Here is a 20,072-nt window from a genome sequence, read left to right on the forward strand (position 1 = left end):
ATCTGTGAATGTTCATAGCAACATTATTCACAGTAGTCAAAAAGTAGACACAGTCTAAATGCTCACTGATGAGTGAATAAAAGGTGGAATATCCATACAATCGAATATCACTCAACCATAAAAAGAAATGAATTACTAATACATGCTACAATATGAATGAATCCTGAAAACAATATTGTGGAAAAGTGGAAGAAGCCAGTCACAAAAGACCACATACTGTGTGATTCCATTCATATGAAATGCCCAGAGTAGGCAAATTTATAAAGATAGCAGGTAAACAGTGGTTGCTTAGGGCTGGGGGTGGTGACGGTACATGGCTGCCAATGGGTATGGGACGAAGGTGCTGGGATGATGAAAATGTTCTAAAATTGATGGTGGTAACAATTGCACCATTTTATGAAAAAGCTAAAATCCACTGAGTTATATATTTTAAGTAGGTGAATTGTATAGTATGAATTACATCTCAATAAAGCTGTTATTTTCAAAAATAAAATGGAAGTGCAGCACAAAAATTAAAAGCCATGTCAATGTAAGTATGAACTCACACTCTGAGTTGACAACTATGTGCCAGAGTTTAATTACACAAACTCATTTGGTTGTTCTTTATGTCAAATATATATTTGGACTTAAGATTCATTTGAAGGAAAAATTTTTTTTCAATAACCAGGATGCTTTTGGGAGACAAATAATATGTAATAGGCTAAAACTAAAGATGAAAATAAAAATAAAAGTTCTGAACAAAAGTATGTATGAGAAACTATTGGTATTTAGATGATCAGCGAATATAAATATATTCCATTTAAAACGAGTTCTTACTTGTAAGCTTCACATAAAGCCAATTTCTACTTCCTTATTAACTGCCTAACCAAGACCATATATCTCCTTAATAATTGTGACATATAAATATAGAAATGAGTATTTTTTACAACTGCTAACTTGCTTTAATGTGACATTGATTTGCATTTATAATTAGTAAGATTTTAAATTAATTCACTTCAAGTTAAGGTAAGTGGGCATAAGAGTTTTTGGTGCTTTGAACAGTTTTTATTTTTTTTCCTCAAATTATAAAAGCAATATAAAAACATTACATTAAACCTGGGATATAGAAACAAGAATTAATTTATATTACTAACAGAACTATTTCCATTTTCCAATGTACCTTGTAAAATGTTTTTCAAATGCATATATTTTTAACCTAATTGCAATCATCTCTAAAATATAATTTTATACCCTGCCTTTTCCCTTAATGCGTCATAAGCATTTTCCATATTGTGCAGTCTTCATAATTATAGATTTATGGCAATATAATTTTTTAAGTGCACATGATTTATTCAACAATTACTTCAGAGTCGGACATGTAAGTTGCTTCCAATTTTTTTGATGTTATAAATAATATTGCAAAGACTATCTCTCTGCATATTTTTTAATGTTACTATCTTTACAGAGATGCCTAGAAGTAGAAACATTTTTATGACAGTTGACACATACTGCCAAATTACTTTCATCTCTACTTGGATGATCCATAGGCTTCACAAACTTAATATGTTCCGAACTGAGCTCATTGTCACCCCACCCCACCTCCACCTGTTTCTCCTTTTCCATGTTCTTCTCTCCCAATGATTGGCATGGCCAGATGCTCAAGTACCATCATCTTTGACTCCTGTCCTTCTTTCCACATATTCAATCTATCAGCAGTCTCTGACATTTACCCTGAAAGAACTCTCACATGCACCTGTCCACTATGTTCCATCTCCCTGTTACATCCTAGTTCTGATCACCATTGCTTTCCAATGTGAAGCCAACAGCCCCTTTTAAAGGTCCTTCTTGAACCAGTCTTTCTCACTGTCTTCAGGGAGCCTATGTGCAGAACAAGTGAATGAATAAAAAGCATTATACCAGTTTTAAAACACAAGCCATTGTATATTCGAAAGTTGCTAAAAGAGTAGATCTTAGAGTTTTTATAACAATAAAAATATCTGTAACTAGGGATCCCTGGGTGGCGCAGAGGTTTAGCGCCTGCCTTTGGCCCAGGGCACGATCCTGGAGACCCGGGATCGAATCCCATGTCGGGCTCCCGGTCCATGGAGCCTGCTTCTCCCTCTGCCTATGTCTCTGCCTCTTTCTCTCTGTGTGACTATCATAAATAAATAAAAATTAAAAAAAAATATCTGTAACTACACGAGGTGATAGATGTTAAACTTATTCTGGTAATCGTTTTGCAACATATACATATGTGAAATCACCTTAAACTCGTACAATGCCATATGTCAACTTTATTTCAAGAATACTGGGAAATCAATGAGTTAATATATAAAATGTAAAGAGACTACAAATGTCATGCTTGAGTGAGAGAAGGAGATATTAGATTTGTCTTGTAAGTAAAAAAAAAAAAAAAAAGTATACTCATTGTTTCTCTTGTAGAGCCAGTAAGTTTCAATGTGTTGGCTTTCAAAAGAAAAAAATAATTTTGTATGAGGCCGTGAATAATAACTCTATGTTATACACGCTAAAATTACATTTTTCATAATCTGTTTTCCTTTCAGTTAGCTTTCTGACACGAAGAAACTTAAAATTTTTATGAAGCGAAATGAAAATGATCGTTACCTTTATGACCTTAGCCACATGTTTTCAAACTTTCAAAGGTGTAAACAGATGAGATAGGAATGTGTTGCCAACTACGAGGCTCTCAACCAATGTTAACAAAACATGGTGCCTCAAACTCTTAAGAATTGATCTACACAAAAAAAAAAAAAAAAAAAAAAGAATTGATCTACACAGGCAGATTTTGTTCCTTATGAAGGAGTCTTTTCTTCCAATTTGAACAACTCAATTTGCCTTGAGGGAGAACATATTCACTGTGGCCTTTACACATACAATGTTGAAAACCAAGTAACAGGATAAAAAGAAAAATAAGTCCAAACTCTGCCTTTTTTAGCCAGATATCTACCAGATAAATGGATCCAATGATTGCATATTTGACCTAATTATCCAAGTAACAAATGTGTTTTATTCTTAATTTTGTGTATATAGGAAATAAAAGACAGTTTAGAAAAGAATGTGTTCACATGTTACATGTTGCCTGGGAACTCCTGAGCCCTTAGAAAATACAATATGATTCCTGCCCTCTGTCCCCCACACCACTTCTTTGTTTTGTGCATATCTGCAATCAATTGGCCAAAAAGTGAGATGAAAAATAAAGAATAAGTTAAACTAAATAAAAGGTCTAATGTAGAATAAAAAAGAAAACAAAGGACACTTCCAGACTCTGGTTCTACTACTTGCTTGTCCCTCTTCATTGGAGAAGGAATAAATTATCAGAAGAGGGAACTGGCATACAAGGGTCAGACTCTTCTAGTTTTGTGTGCGAATTACATCTCAATAAAGCTGTTATTTTCACAATAAAATGCAAGTGCAGCACAAAAATTCAAAACCATGTCAATGCAAGTATGAACTCACACCCCGAGTTCATACTTGCAGAAAAGAGGCATTTGGGTTCAGTCTACTCTTTCAACCATGTGTTATTTTCTGCAAATGTCCCTAATGCTTTGGAATAAAATCTAAACAATTATTCCTGGTATACGAGGCCTTTACATGGTCTGGTTTTTTACTCCTTGGTAACTATCACTTCTGGATCCCTGTTCTCTAAATCCACATGAAATAGGTTATTGAATCCACTAGGCTTTCTCCTACCTCAGGGCTTCTGTCCAAGCTGACTGACCCCTCTATCTAGAATTCCTCCTTTGTTATTTTTTGAGCAGGTTAATTTGTACTCATAGTCTAAACTCAGATCAGGCTTCACGTCCTCTATGAACCCTTTCCAGGCATGGACCTGAAGCAAAGGAGGAACACTCTCTGTGACTACCTCAACGGGGATATGTACAAGACTGTTTTTTAATTATCTGATTACTTGCCTGGTCCCTAATAGACTGTGAGCACAGATATTTTTTTTAATCGCTAGAGCACAAAGGTTAGTATACTATTCCCCAATAAAAGTACTTAATAAGTCAATCTATGTGTAGCACGTAGGATAGATTTTAGACATATAGTTACATTGATTTCATGTATTGGTTTATTTTTATACTTATAAAAATGGACTTAGATGGGCTTCCAATTTTTACATTATTAAAGGCTCTTTTGAGAAGTTCCTATCATATTATCATATATCACCATCATTCCAAAAGAGTATTTGTGAGAAAATGAGTGGGAAATATCAGAGAAGGTGACAGAACATAAGAGACTCCTAACTCTGGGAAACAAACAAGAGGTAGTGTAAGGGGAGGTGGGTGGGGGGTTGGGTGACTGGGTGACAGGCACTGAGTGCTGACGGGATGAGCACTGGGTGTTATGCTATTATGTTGGCAAATTGAACTCCAATTAAAAAAATACAAAAAATAAAAACAAAACAAAAGAGAGTATTTGCAGCAAAAATGTAGGAGGCACGTTATTAAGAATAAAGGACAATCTTATAAATCACCAAACATGGGGACAAATTCAACAGAACTCTACGGACTGGTCCAGGATCATGACCTTGCATCAGAGCAGTATTTGGCAGCCACTGACTCACATTCTCTTCCTCAAGTGTAATTTCTCACAGACGCCTTTATAGGGCAGAAAGCAAACAATTAATTAGAGGGAACACTTTGTGAGACTGTCTAACGAATACACTAAGATTCTCTGTTGCTGATTGAGGCTAGATCCACATGCTTTGGTAACCAGAGGAAATAGTGGGAGGTTTGACAATCTCTTTATGAAAAGTGAGTATATTCCTTAATCCTCACACCCTATCATTCCCTTCATAGATGCCATTTACACCACATCACTTACCCTGGGTTGGCAGCTATGCCATGCCTAGAGTGAAATACGAACCTGCTCCTCTTTCCACTAGCTTCATCCCAGGCTAAATGCATCCACAAGTCCTTAGCCTCTGGCACAGTATTAGGAGCAAAAGCAGCACAGAGACCACACCCAGAGAGAGCACAGTTGCCTGGGGTTATGGGTCTGGCAAAGGAAAGAAAATCTTTGCAGGAGGCTCAGGCTTCCTTTGCAGCAGCTTATTTACTTTGAAGTAAATCTTTATAATTGTTTTCTGTTAGATTTAGGAGAAGTCTGAAAGCTGTCAGTGAGTCTGAAGAGGTGAACAAATGTGCATCAGGAGGGATGAGGGGCTGGGATGCTGCAGAGTAGGTTCCTGATGATTGGCATTGAACAGTGCTTTGGGCTGTGGAAGGGCCATGGATTAACTCTGATGGTCTACTACCGAGAGCTTCTCTTAGTCATCCGCTCTTTATTTATCTACATACATACATCAAGTAGGAAAAATCTGCATTTAGCAGATTGTGCCCACCGTGAGTAAAATAGGAAATAATTTCATGGAGGTTTTACTCTTTTTTTTTTTTTTAATCACAGACTGGGACTTTTGTTACTGCGGAATAAGCAGAACACTTTTGTCAGGTGCTTAGTTAATATGGTGGGAGTGCATGACTACATTTTTAAGGAAAATCTTAGAAAAGGAAGGGGTGGAATCCCTTTGCTGTGTCTGACCCTAGGTTGTTTTTTGTTATTTTGGCTTTTTTTTTCTTTTTACTTTTCTTTAATATTTCCTTTTAAAAAGGGATTCCTAGCCGTTATTTTCAAAAGAAAGTACAGAGGCAGAAAGTTTATTAACTAAATTAAGTGTTAGAAAAAAAAAATTAAGTGTTAGGACCAAATCAACAAAAAGAAAGTATGGCACAAAAGTCAAGCACAGGATTTTATTTCTAAGTTTAAGGCAACAGGTAAAAAAAAATTATTGTTGTTACTATGGCATTAGATAACAACTAAAGAAAGTATGCAAAATCATTCCCAGGGACAATTCTTTCTTCTGGAATTATACTCAAGTATGCCCTTGTTCCATTGGTTCTCATATAGGACACTGGAGCAGTGGAGTTGGAATTGGTTACAATTTATAGAAATGCTATTTTAAAAGACTTATCATATGAATACTTTGTAAAGGTTATGGCTTAACATTAAATTAAAACTCATGGAAAGCATTTCAAGTTGGGAAGGGATCTGAGACAACAGGGTCCAAATAAATGCCACGGGACTGACTCTCTCAAATAGCTGACAGTACATGCCACCCTCTAGCAGGTGCTGGGGGATCAGCTAATGACTGAATTCTCTAACAAGTACTTGTAGGACAAAAATTCTGTTCTTAATTTAGAGTCACATGCTCGGGCCCAGCCCTAGCCTCAAAGATTCAGACTCTCTAGGGGGACGCAGAAGCCAGGAACCTATCTGTCCGTCCATCCATCCAATTTTTTTAACTGCTGTGCATGGAGTTCAGTGTGGGCTTGAATCACTACCCTGAGATCAAGACCTGAGCTGAGATGAATGGTCAGATGCTTAAGTGACTGAGCCACCCAGGCGCCCCCTCTGTTTTTTTTTTTATTAAAACTCAACTGGCAATTCTTAGCCAAGACATGGTTGGAAAGCACTGTTTCAGGTCAGAGTCTGCTTTAGAGAGTTGTTTAGTTCAATTTAGTTGTTTCTAAAAGGGCCTCTGTGGGTAGAGCCTATATTACTGATGGGGGAAGAGTGAGCCCAGAAGAAAGCCCAGCTAGGGAAAACTCTACCAGGGCCTGGTGTTTGAGTTGCTTCCTCCACCATCTTTTGGTCATTGTTTTATCACTGTAGAACATATTACTTTAAGAAACTACTGAAAAGACTTTATGCTTGGAGAATGTTTTCAGGGGAGACCCCCCGTTCATCTTTTTCCATGGTTCTTCTTTAATTACCCAGTGGGAAAGAGAATCATGTTGAAACTCTCAAGTAAAAAAATGTAAGCTCTAAAATTATGGTTTCATATAGAAAACCAACCAACAGATAGACCGGTGATAAAGCAACTATTTTTTCTCAAGGCACTTCTATGTGTGCTTGACTGACTTCAAAACCCATTACTGTAACATACAAGCTACAATTTAATTCTGAAATTTGTAAGTTGGACTTCACAGCTCACTGCTTATCCCTTAACCCCCTTCTGCCTACACTCATACTTCATCTATGTCTATTTGTGATCTCTTCCCTTATTTCTAACAAAGTTCTCCTTTAAAACTGCCCTTAAGTATAATTCTTATTAATCCGGGTACTCTAGTTAATTCTAGATAGCATCTATATAAAAATGTTATCATGTACATGGATAAAGGAGGAATTGGAAAGGGATATGCTATATAAACTGTGATTTATTCCATTATCTCATATGTTTATAGAATGGTTTTTTTTTTTAAGGCAGATCTGCTTCAACCTATAGGTTAAAAATTAAAGATCAAAGCGTGATTCGACATTCAATCCTCTCAATTCCCCCAGGCATAAAAAGTGTCTCTTAAATTCTACAAGGGTCTAAGTCACACTTTGTAAGGCATGAGAGTGGGCAAATCCCTCTCAATTGCACTGTCTCATTTAGATGCTACATCAAGTCTGAGGTAAGAAAGAATACAATCCCCCTAGGAGCAAATGAGGAAATCGAGGCAAAAGAGAGTGCAGTATTTGCCTGATGTCACCCAGCTGATGAGTGACAAGGCCAGGCTATAGAAATAGGTTTCAAATCCACTCTGGCCATCCGTCACCGACACATGGTGGAAAGAATGTTAAAGGCGAAGAAATAGTTTCCTAGAATAAAGTTACAGCAATCTGAGTGTCCTGCAGCTGATAACTGGAGCATCAATTTTTCTTTGAAATGCAGGGCTCTAAATAATCAGCCTCTCTATGGAAGGTACAAGAGACTTAGTGCTATAATTTATGATGGTGATCCTGATCTACAATTAGAATTCACAGGACCTGGAACATCAGATATAAAGAACGAGTAACGTAACCTCTTTGTCAATATAGAAAATTGCTAGTGTTTTCATATCTTTACAACACCTACTTCTTATTTAAAAAAATGCAATAGGCCATCTTCCAACTATAATACATTTGATAAGATCACCATATTTAAAAATGCATATTTAAGGCAACGAGATAAAGGTCTGCTTACCCCTCCTTCATGTCATTAATGGGAAGAGGAACCCTGCCGCCCCTGTCTAGGGCCGATGTGATGTTTATGGCGTTCAGACGCTCTGGCTGCCACACATTTTTCACCGCCCCAAGAAAGTCTCCAAGAACCTCGCTGGCCAACATTTCTTCTACATTCATATTTTTAATGAAGAATTCTGCTTGATATGGTAACGGGAAGTCTAATTTTGGTGAAAAAGGGTATGCATATTATTAATGAAGAAGTCTTTTGAAAGAGAAACAAAAGAACAATTCAATATTGTTTATTTCTGTCATAATCCTGGCTTTGGGGAACACTACTAATATTGACTTTACAGGCTTTCTGTATAACGGAGGAAATATCTAAACACATAACTTACATTGGACACAGAATTTTACCTACAATGTAATTAACCAAGGGATAGCAGAGCCATTTATAATTATAGGATTTGGCCAAAAAAGAAAAAAAAAAAAACCTGCTAAATCCACTTCCAATTTGCCAGTGACCTGCCAGTCTCTTCATCTACCAAGGTACCCGGTAGAAGGAGCATTTCCAGAACCCTACATAGGTAGGAGTAATATTTTGTATTTATAGTGTTTTAAAATTGACAGATCTTTTTCACATACAGTCTCTTATTTAATCACTATGCCCCTAGGTAGTTCTATGCCCATTTGAACATAGAAGTAAGTCAGAGCAACACCCTTTCCAAATAGAGAAGACATTACAAAATATCCGTAATTGCTTATGAGTTGTTTATGTATAATTTGAAATACCATATTTTTAATTTGTGGTATTACTGATCTCTTCAGAGTATGTTAAAATATTACTTCTACTAAAATATTGATTATATTTTTAAAAAATCTGAAATCATAGTAATTTTACTCTTTTGATAACTTCATAATTAAATATTCTAGAGAATTAGATTTTAAATTTCCCACAAAATTCCAGATCTCACATTGTTAGAGATTTAGCTTTTTTCCTCTTCAATAACTCATCAAATTTCCCTCCAAAAAATTTTAATATTAGCATTTATTTTAAAGTAACCAATCCAACTCAGACTCTCAGTATAACTAAGTAGAACAGACATAAATAGAATTTACAGTTGACCCTTGAGCAACACGAGTTTGATCTATGTGGGCCCACTTACATGTGGGTTTTTTTTTTTAGTTCAGTACTGCAAATGCATCTTAGGATTTTCTTTTTTTTTTTTTTTTAAGATTTTATTTATTCATGAGAGACACACAGAGAGAGAGAGGCAGAGACACAGAGACACAGGCAGAGGGAGAAGCAGGCTTCATGCAGGGAGCCCGACGTGGGACTCGATGCCAGGTCTCCAGGATCATGCCCTGGGCCAAGGTGGCGCTAAACAGCTGAGCCACCTGGGCTGCCTTAGGATTTTCTTAATAATATTTTCTTTTCTCTAGCTCACTTTATTGTAAGAATACAGTATACAACACATATACAAAATATGTATTTTTTTTTAATTTTTATTTATTTATGATAGTCACACACAGAGAGAGAGAGAGAGAGGCAGAGGCAGAGGGAGAAGCAGGCTCCATGCACCGGGAGCCCAACGTGGGATTCGATCCCGGGTCTCCAGGATCGCGCCTTGGGCCAAAGGCAGGCGCCAAACCGCTGCGCCACCCAGGGATCCCCCAAAATATGTATTAATCGACTCATTTATGTTATCATTGGTAAGATTTCTGGTCAACAGTAAGCTATTAGTAGTTAAGTTTTTTGGGAGCCAAAAGTTATATATATATATTTTTTTCAACTGCTCAAGGGTCAGCATCCCAAACCCCTATATTGTTCAAAGATCAACTGTATTTCAGTTTCTCAAATGTTACTCTTGAACTTAAAAAATCATTCCCTACGTTCTGATTGTTCTATTAAGATAAAGAATAGCTTTTATTTGTTTAATCAAATTTCTATAATAATAAAAGATACCTTGTTTGGAATACTTACTATCCCTTACCAAGCTAAAGGGATTGTGGTGAATTATCCCAGTTAACACTTAAAACCAGAGGGTGAGTAGGTACTTGCGCTGTGTATTCAGAGGGGGAAAATTGATCTTTAGAGGAACTCAGGATTTTACCATCTTTGAACTTGCCTCAGATGATTTTTTTTTATCCTAATAGAATCTGTGTATAAAGTGCTCAGTGAAGCTGCCAGCCTAGAATAAGAACTTATAAAATAGTAAACTTAAGCAATTACTATAAATAATATGAAAACTTAAGCAATTACTATAAATAATATGAATAAGTTGTGTACTGAAATTCTTCCTTTAAGAGGAAAAGAAATTGTTTCTGACTATACACACATTTAAAGCCCTCAGCAGTAATTATACTTCATTTATCCTCTGATTTATTTCATTAAAACTCATATATCTGTAAAGTATTATACTGTTATTCAACAATTAAGTAAAAACTAAAAATTACACAATAAGTAACTGAAATCTTGATGACCTCATTTCTTATGAAGGTTCTTTAATACTAAAGGACACTTGATGCCAGAGGTGAAGTCAGGGAAGATGTTCAGGCTTTAGAATTTTCTACAGTGTGGTATCTCTTCCTAAAGATTGAGTTTTTCATGGAACTAATCACAGAAGGTTCTTCATTCATCTTCTACACTGCCATTTATTCTGCTTGTGATTTTGTTAGATTTGTTTGATGTATAGCTCATCTGCAGTCTTCTAAAATATGATATATTTATTCTATTTTATGTAGATAAGTTTCCTGTTTTATGCAAATACATTTCCTGTTTTATATAGCTAAACAGTAGCTTAATCATGCCACATTTTTCTCCATACTGAAAAACAGCCATGCATAAATATGCCATGAAGAACAGTTTCTTGGCAATAAATAATATTTACAAATAATACCAAATATAGTTATGAGTGTGCTAGAAGTCTATCATCCATTAATTTCACTCAGTGTTTTTATATCCACTTTTCTAAAAAAGCATGCAAAACATTTTTCTTGTTTTCAGTGCTCCTTTTTGGAGAACTGTTACTTGGTTTTCCCTAATCCATGCGACCCTGCTTCGTGGCTCCTTTCTGAGACCCGCTGCCGCCACACCCTTAGAGGCTCTGGGCCATGCAGCTGCCTGCTGTCTACAGAGCCAAGCACTACTGCCAGACCTTCCAAAGATGAGTCATAGGAGCTTTCTAACTTTGGGGAAATCCCATGCCTGCTATATTTGGACATCACAGAGGCCAAGGGAACAGTAGGCCAACAGATTGGTGGCAGGCCTCTGAGACACGAAACCCAATTTAGAGAATCACTCTATGTACTCTCCTTGAGCTCCATGCTCTGTGATTCTACATGACTAATTTCCCATTAGGTCTCTCAGAGCAGGAGACAGTTGGGCAGGGAGTCAGATTGAGCATGATTATCCTGATATGCAACTTTTGCTATTTCTTTTCCTAATCTCATCTGGGAGAAATGGCACATGTGTAGGCCCTGCTCAAAGATGTCCATCCTAGTGCCCATATTTATGCTGTCTAGACCAGCAAGGATAAATGCATGCTCTCTGGTTCACTGGTTTTCATATGTAAAAGGCAGCAGGGCAGCTCTGCCTGAAATAAAAATGGAGGCTTCCAAAACCTGTCCAGTGTTCCTACCTCACGAACACATCTTCAAAATCCCTGATTTAGATAAATAGCCCGTAAAGCCAACTTTCAATCCTATAGATGTCTGATAGTCTTCCATTAGTATCTGCTTGAACATTGGTGCCTGTGCATCAAACCCCTATTAGGATGTCAGTATATTCTGTATCTACCAGTACTGAGACCAGACTTGAGGCCGTCTCTCAGTCTGTAAGGACTCCTGTACCTAAGAATGGGGAGCCCCCTTGAGGGCATTATGGTAAGGTTAGTGGTCCAAGCACAGTATAATGTAACCATACCACTACACTGATGAATTCCTGAGGAGAAAGGGAATTTTGTGATTATTCTGATCATTAATGGCATTCCAATTTTACAGGAATAACTTTAGACTGGGTGCAAGCATCCAGTAACAATTGAAGTTGGGAATAAAAGTCTTCCTGTTCCAAGCAGGAATCTAAAGATTCCTGGGAAGACCATGGGAAGGAGAAAAGGACAGGGAATCTTCTGCCCAGGCCCACAGAACTAGCATTTGGACTTGCTTTCCATATATGAAAGTCACTTTAAATTTTAAACTAGCACATTTGTTGTCTGCATCTGATACTGCTGAAACCGGGGGAAAAAACTTATGTAAAGGGATTCAAATCTCTATGCAATCTCCCAATTTATGTTCTGCAGTATCAATTCTATATAAATTACTTCCTTCCATAAAATATAAAGGCAATTTTTTAACTCAACCTTTACTGAATTACCATGAATTCCAAATTAGTAGGTCCTAAAAAATGCTTTGCATTTGCTCATTTAATTGTACTCACAAATAGAACTATAAATTCTCTATTTAGGACACATAATTGTTTTAATAATTTTGGGATAAAAATGCTGTGTCCGTTCTTCTTCTGTTACCCTCATAATGATATCTAGTATAGAGGGGGGTATCCCATGATACATAAATTTTAACTACAAAGTTTTTAGCAGTATGTACTTTTCCCAATAAAACTCCAAAATAGGACAGAATATTTGAAATAACAATTCTTGGAATATTCCCCTATCCCTAACTTTCCAAATCCTTGAGAATCACTTACAATTTGAGTATATGTAAATCCAAATTACTCATAGACTCTAGAAATGAATAATTAGCTATTTAGGAAGGAGTCTGTGACCCAAATTCCAGTTTATTTCCATCAACAACTCTGTCTTCACATGTGATCAGTTTTAAAGTAAAATAATAAAACTAGCTACTAATTACTGATCCTGTATCCTGCACTCAGCCCTGTGTTAAGCACATTTCAATTCTTAACTCATGGACTCCTTCCTTACCCTGGACTTGGGAGAGAAATGCTAGTCTTGGTCTCATTTTATAGATGATGAAACCAAGGCCTGCAGAGATAAGTGGCCTGTGTGCTTGGGTCTCTATTCTGAGCTTTTCAGCACCATCACCCATCATGATATTTTATAACCAATTAAAGGTTGTTTAGCTTTCTTTTCTATACTTTACCATTTTGTTAGTTATATTAGGTATGTGGTCCCTGAAAATCCTTGACTATATTTTGCATAGATACATAAACCATAATAAAATACTTTTGTATATAAGAAAAGAATCAGCAACATATCTTCCATACGTACCTTCTGCTGACATTATATTAATTACCAAATTATGCCTTGCAGTCTCAAAGGTACGCCTATTGTAGGCAGTTATCTATTAGAAAAAGAAAATCATATTAAAGAAGTGAAATGTTATTTGGGAAACAAAATTCATTAAGGACAAAATGAAAACAAATTGTCGTTCTTTCCATTTTCATTATTTATGTACTTACAAAATGTGCCTTCTCCGGGCAAGAACAACTCAGAGCTTTTAGCAATGTTATGGGAAAATAAATAATTAGGCAAGTCTATTTAACATGCTAAAACAAAAAGTTAAAATCAGAAAGGCCCTTTTACAGAAGACCGTTAAGTGCTAGCAGCAATGCAGATGCATCATTAGTAAATGGATTAACCATTAGAAATTACTTACCACTGCCATTCTAAGATTTCAAAAAACCCCACAAAAACAATATATTTTTGTACTTTTAAATGGAGCTTGAGGATTACACTAAAAAGTACACTTAAAAAAAAGCACATCTTTTGTGTTGCTTGTATTCAGTACTAAACTGCACGCCAACCAGTCAAAATATGCACGAATAACCTCTTAGAAATCATATCTCATGATGGGAGTAGAGCAGTAAGGATCATAGTCTATAAGGCTCATGGCACATGCCCAAAAACACATATCAATCCCTTTGTAGAGTCAAATATTAGTAAACATTTGCAGAGCCAAAGAACTTACATCAAAGTCAACTCAGAAACAGCCACTGCAAACAACAAACAAAGCAAAGGCCAACAACAGGCTATGGCTTCAAAAATTAAGGAATAATTAACTTTATAACAGATATTAAATCACTCAGACAGGTCTACAGTACCTTAAAAACAACAAATGATTGTGTAATAGTCTTAGCATCCCAGCACTAGCCTCCTGGTAGTGACTGCAGCTGGAGTGGGCAGCGAGATAAAAGAGAGCAGGACCAAACTGACCCAAACTAAAAATAATAATTGTGCCTATGTAAAAATAAATACTAAGGATTTTTACAGCATCGTATATGAGCTTGAAATGAAAGAAATCACACTTATCAGAAAGAGTATTTGAGAGCGAAAGAAAACACCAGAAGTTTGGAATACCTAAGTCCAACCCTTTAAATATTTCAAAGTACATATTCTGAAAAGCATACTACTGCACAAAGTTAAAAAGATTTCTCTGTCCCCAATCTGTCGAATTTCTGTTGGATTTAATGACTTCCTTGTTGCTATCTGTTGGGACACATAATCAACGAGGTTCATGCAGGACACTAAAATTAAGACTAGTCATTAAAATAAATTAGGAACTATTGTTCACAAAGAAGTAACTGAAAAGATGCAAAAAAGACTTGAGAATCTTCATGATTTCAAAGGTTTGCCCTGCAAAAAACTTAATCATATTCTCACTGGAAAGAAAAAAGTATCAATTTTCTACTATTTGTTAGAATATCTCAGAGCTAAAACTCAGAAATATTAGACATTTTCAAGTCAGTGACAAGATTTTTATGGCTAGCCTTCTCATAATTATCACAGATTTCATTACTATAAATTTCATAAATTCTAATATTTTTTAAAGTCACAGGCTACCAGAAAGAGTGAAGTAGGTTTCATAAATGAGAAGAGAATGTTATTATCTGAATTTATATTTAATGTTTAATTTTAACAGCTACAACAGAACGCAGTCCTTCTATCACTTCTAAGGAGATATTTAAATACAGTAACATTCTCAGTTCAATTTTACTTATGAGAATGTGAGACCCTTTACAGCAGAGAGGTATCAGGTGTGTATACTTTTTTGATCCCCTATTTCTAGAAAAGTGGCTGATCTATTTTTTTTTAATTTTTTTTTTATTTATTTATGATAGTCACAGAGAGAGAGAGAGGCAGAGACACAGGCAGAGGGAGAAGCAGGCTCCATGCACCGGGAGCCTGACGTGGGATTCGATCCCGGGTCTCCAGGATCGCGCCTTGGGCCAAAGGCAGACGCTAAACCGCTGCGCCACCCAGGGATCCCGGCTGATCTATTTTAGATGCTTAATAAATATCTGCTAAATAAATTAATCCATGGGTTTATATGATTAAATATGAGTTGAAAATATGCAAAACTCTGACTATATTAATAGAATATTTTTACATACTGTAAATGTTACTATATATGAATAAAGAAGTTATAGATAAATCACTACTTGTGTTAAATGAAAAGTATGCCAAATTTTCAACATTACCTTTTTAGCATATTATTTGACATATTCATAACATTATGTTAGTAGTATGGTATCAGAACATAATGAACCTGAGAATCTTAGCTTGACACACGTATTTCTGTCCTATCCCTTTCTCCAACCAGAAGTAGACATTTTGAATTTTATCATCCCTTTTATTTTAAATATAGTCTTATTATAAATGCATGTATGCTTAAAATATGTTATTTAGTTTGCCTGTTTTTGAGCTCTATAAAAATGTTTAACTCCATGTAGCCTTTTGGGATTTGTTTTTTTTATTCAACATTATGCTTAAAACATTTATCTATGTTGCTGAGCAAGCTGATGTTCATTGTTGCTGTAAACATTCGGTGATACTGTAAAAGAGTGGTAGGGTGGCAGATGGTACTTCACTTGTGGTGAGTATAGCATAACTAGAGAGTTGTCAAATCACTGTGTTGTACACCTGAAACTATGCAACATTGTGTGTCAAGTCTACTAAATATTTTTTGTAATTCATTATGTGAAACTCCAAAATTTATTTATGTATTCTGCTGATGAACTTTTGTATATATTCTCTTCCTGATATACTTGTGGGTCTCCACTGCTCTGTGGATTTCCAGTGTTTTGCTATACAAACATCGTTCAATAAGCATGATTATCCATGCCTCCAGTGGACATTTGCAAGTGTTTCTTTTGGGTAAATGCCTAGAAGTGGGACTGCTGGATCATAGGGTAGTGGCACTCAGCTATGTGAAATATTCAATACTGTTTTCCAAAGGACTTATCCAATCCCCATATCCATCCTCAATGACTTTTACCAAGAGTAAACTTCTCGTTGTGGTCTTAATCTGAACATTTTTCAATACTGATGAGAGTAAGGTTTTTTTTTAACCTAATTGTCATTTATATCTTCTCTTTAGTGAGATGTCTGTTCATGTCTTATTTCTTATTTTCATGTCTTATTATAGGAGTCCTCTCATATTTTAGATACATATCAATAGTCAGCTATATATTTTTAAAATACCTTCTATCAGTTTGTGGGTTGTCTATTTTTTAATGGTTTATTTTGACAAGTTTAGATGACAAGTTTAGCGTAGTAAAATTTCTCAATCTTTTCTTAAGTAAAAAATATGTAGGAAAAGCTTCCCTACTCCAAATTCAGAAAAATATTCTTCAACATTTTCATATAATAGTTTAATATTTTGCTTTTCACATTTAAATCCTTAAACTATCTAGACTTGAGTTTTATATTTCCTATGAAGTAAGAATCTAATTTTGTGTTTGCCATATGGCTAACCGATTCTCTGAGCACCATTCAATAGACATCCTTTTCCCCGATCATTTGCGGCACCATCTCTTCTGACATACATCATTGTTCCAGATGGATCTGTTTCTGGGCTCTCTATTCTATTAATTGGTTAATTTGTCTATCTCTGTATCTATACATCTTTGTGAAATTACTATAGGCTTATAATAAATTTTGACGTCTGGAAAGGAAAGAAACCTTTCCCTCTTCTTTTTCTTCTTTAGGAGTATCTTGATTGTTCTTGCCATTTACCATCTTTTTTTTTCCCCATTTACCTATCTTCACAGATTTTAGAATTAGTTGACACTGGTTTCATGAAAAAACCAACTGTGATTTTTACTGGAATTGCATTGAAGCTATAGATCAATTGGGGGAAAGTGATGCCTTCATGAATTCAAGTATTCCTATCCCTGAATGGACTACCTTTCCATTTATATAATGTTACTATTAAGTTTTATAACTTTCTCCATACAAACTTTGCATACCTTCTGATAGATCTATTCTAAGTACCTTATAAATTTTGTTGTTATTAAAAATGGTATCTTTTTAAAACATTTATTTTCTCAATACTTATTTTTCATGTATAGAAATAAAACCAAGTTTTTCATATTGATCCTATAGCTTACTGCTAGGTTTTCCTAAAATTTTAATAGTCTAAAGACTCTTTATAGCATCGACAATTCTATTTCTTCCCTTAAATACTTACAGATTATGTTTTTTTTTTCTTTACTGCACTAGCTAAGATTTCTAATATATTCTGTAATAGATGGGGTAGAGGGTTCATTCCTGTTTTGTTCTTCAATTTTTTTAAAGATTTTATTTATTTATTCATGAGAGACACACACAGAGAGAGGCAGAGACATAGGCAGAGGAAGAAGCAGGCTCCATGCAAGAAGCCCGATATGGGACTCGATCCTGGGACTCCGGGATCACACCCTGAGCCAAAGACAGATGCTCAACCGCTCAGCCACAGGCGTCCCTGTTGTTCAATTTAAACAGAATTCCTCTAATGTTTTTCCAGTTAAAAAATGACATTTGCGGGCACCCCCGGTGGCGCAGCGGTTTAGCGCCGCCTGCAGCCCGGGTCTGATCCTGGAGACCCAGGATGGAGTCCCGCGTCAGGCTCCCTGCATGGAGCCTGCTTCTCCCTCTGCCTGTGTCTCTGCCTCTCAGTCTCTCTCTCTCTGAATAAATAAATTAAAAAAAAAAACTTATTTAAAAAAAATGACATTTGCTATTATTTTGGGTAAATAACCTATATAACTTTACTGAATAGTTTTTAAAATTATTTTGATAAGACAAAATAACCTTCTTTCTTATATGTATACATATTTCTATATCTATGTAGATAAACATATCTATATATTCTATTTCTATATCTATATATTTCCTTATCTTTTATCTACATTGTCTTAAGAAAGCAGATTTATTGATAGAAATCATTGAAAAGTAATGTTAATAACTTAACTTAAACTTCAATTCAAAAGAAAAAACACCTTCTCTTGACCAACACTGGAAGCTCATATAAAAGTCTATGGCTGATTAAAACTTTGGAGAAAAATTCAAAGCATGTAACCCCCTCAGAGTTTATACCACATAGAAAATATACCACTCAGGACCTATATAAGCTCCTGGAAATTCCATTAGTAGTTCCTATGCTGTTGTCCTGGTCACTACTACTAAACTTTGTGGAATTGATGAGTTAAATTAGAGTCTAAAATCTAGAATCCTATAGGAATCAGGGCATAAAACTGTAATAGGACTGTCCTGCCATTAATCGCCATCATAATTCTGATTTTGTTGGGTATAATGGACTGGGAAATACTTCTAGATTTTATATCCATTTATTTTTTTAAAACGTATTCATTCCCATTAAAGTTTCAATGTCAGTATTGTTATTGCTATTGTTTTAATTTCTAATACCTTCCAGGTATGATGTTAGATACTGCTGAAAATCTGATGAATTCGAATACCACCTATGTCTTTCAGAATAAAAGCTAAACCTATCAGCATGGCTTATGGAACCCTCAAAGATCTACCCCTACCAACATCAACACCTCTGTTTCCATCATTTGCCCTCTGGGGTATGTCCTGCCTTCTAGCCCCAATTAGAGTTCTCTAACATCATGTGTTTTGGGTTTTTTTTTATACCTCCAAGATTCTAATGTGGTATTTCTTGTAAGATAGCCTTCCTTCTACTTGTGAAGTGAATTCCTATTTACCCTTTTAAAACTCTGTATTAACAGTACCTTCTGATTAGAGTTGTTATGATGATGTTGACTAACAGTGGATTTCCATTCCAGTGCTTCAATGCCTGGACCAGAAGACACAACAGGACTCACCTCTTATTCATTTTTCTACCACAAGCAGTTATCATAATACTTAGCACATGATAGGGGCTCATCAGGTATCTGTTTAAAGACTATATTTTAATGAACATGAAAATTTGAAATTAATATATAAAGCAAATGTTTCCAGTTTATATTTATTTTCTTAAATAGAATTCATACTATAGTAATCTACTTCTTTTAAATGTCTTTTAATTTTTTTACACTAACTTAGACTGCTCCTTTTTATATATAAAAACAGAAATAAAGACCTTTGTAAATGAGCAAAAAGGAATGGTTCATTTCCAAATGCTATCTAATGTGTTTCTATGTATAAAATACTGAAAACTACTGTCATAAATTTTAATTTCAACATTTGAAACTCAAAATACAAAAAAAAATCCCATAATACAACTTTGTTATAATTAAATTACCTCAATTATTGTTGGTTTCCCCACATTTTCAGCTGTTGGAGACCCATATAGGACTCCATCGCTATACGGTGTCCTTTGGATATATCGAAGCCATCCAGGTCGGTCTGGGTAACCCATTAAATTTGTGTTAAATGTTATAGGATCATTACTAATCTCACCTAGATAAGAAGCACAGAATTAAGATATAAAACAGTTATTTTCACACATGTTGCTTTCATAATTTCAATCAAAATATTTCTAAAATCTTTTTCTTACATTTGTAGCAAACTAAATACACACCAAAAAAAAAAAAAAATCCATCTGGTAATTCAGATTAGAGCCTCAAGTAAAGAAAAAATCTTTTTGGTTGTTTAGTTTGCCTAGAAATCTCATGCAACGAAGAAAGCAGTCATACAATGTCTTTGGAAATTTTGTTTTCTTTCCTTTTCTTTGATCACAGAGGAGTGTGAAAGTTCTGCCAATGAGACAGCTATCTTTCAGGCAAATCCCTTAATGGTGCTGATGTATTCATTCTCTTGAGAAGCCTTTCATAAAACTCTGGACACTCTTGAACTAGTCTCAAAGAATATCTCAAAATTTTAAGT

General features: G+C 35.4%; 1 protein-coding gene across 8 annotated transcripts in view; it reads right to left on the bottom strand.

The window, feature by feature from the left end:
• The window catches only part of SGCE (sarcoglycan epsilon), a 69,163-nt gene that overhangs the window by 19,959 nt on the left and 29,132 nt on the right, over positions 1–20,072 (bottom strand). For all 8 annotated transcript variants that reach the window (XR_012002665.1, XM_026003781.2, XM_072764291.1 and 5 more), the window contains 3 exons: positions 19,489–19,646; positions 13,233–13,305; positions 8,009–8,207 (listed from right to left, as the gene is read on the bottom strand). Coding sequence is in view for 7 of the 8 variants with exons in the window: in XM_026003781.2 (XP_025859566.1) it covers positions 8,009–8,207; positions 13,233–13,305; positions 19,489–19,646 (430 nt within the window). In the remaining variant the exon portion in view is untranslated. The remainder of the gene's footprint in view (positions 1–8,008; positions 8,208–13,232; positions 13,306–19,488; positions 19,647–20,072) is intronic.

Source organism: Vulpes vulpes, chromosome 7, assembly GCF_048418805.1.
Source record: "Vulpes vulpes isolate BD-2025 chromosome 7, VulVul3, whole genome shotgun sequence".
Classification (NCBI taxonomy): domain Eukaryota; kingdom Metazoa; phylum Chordata; class Mammalia; order Carnivora; family Canidae; genus Vulpes; species Vulpes vulpes.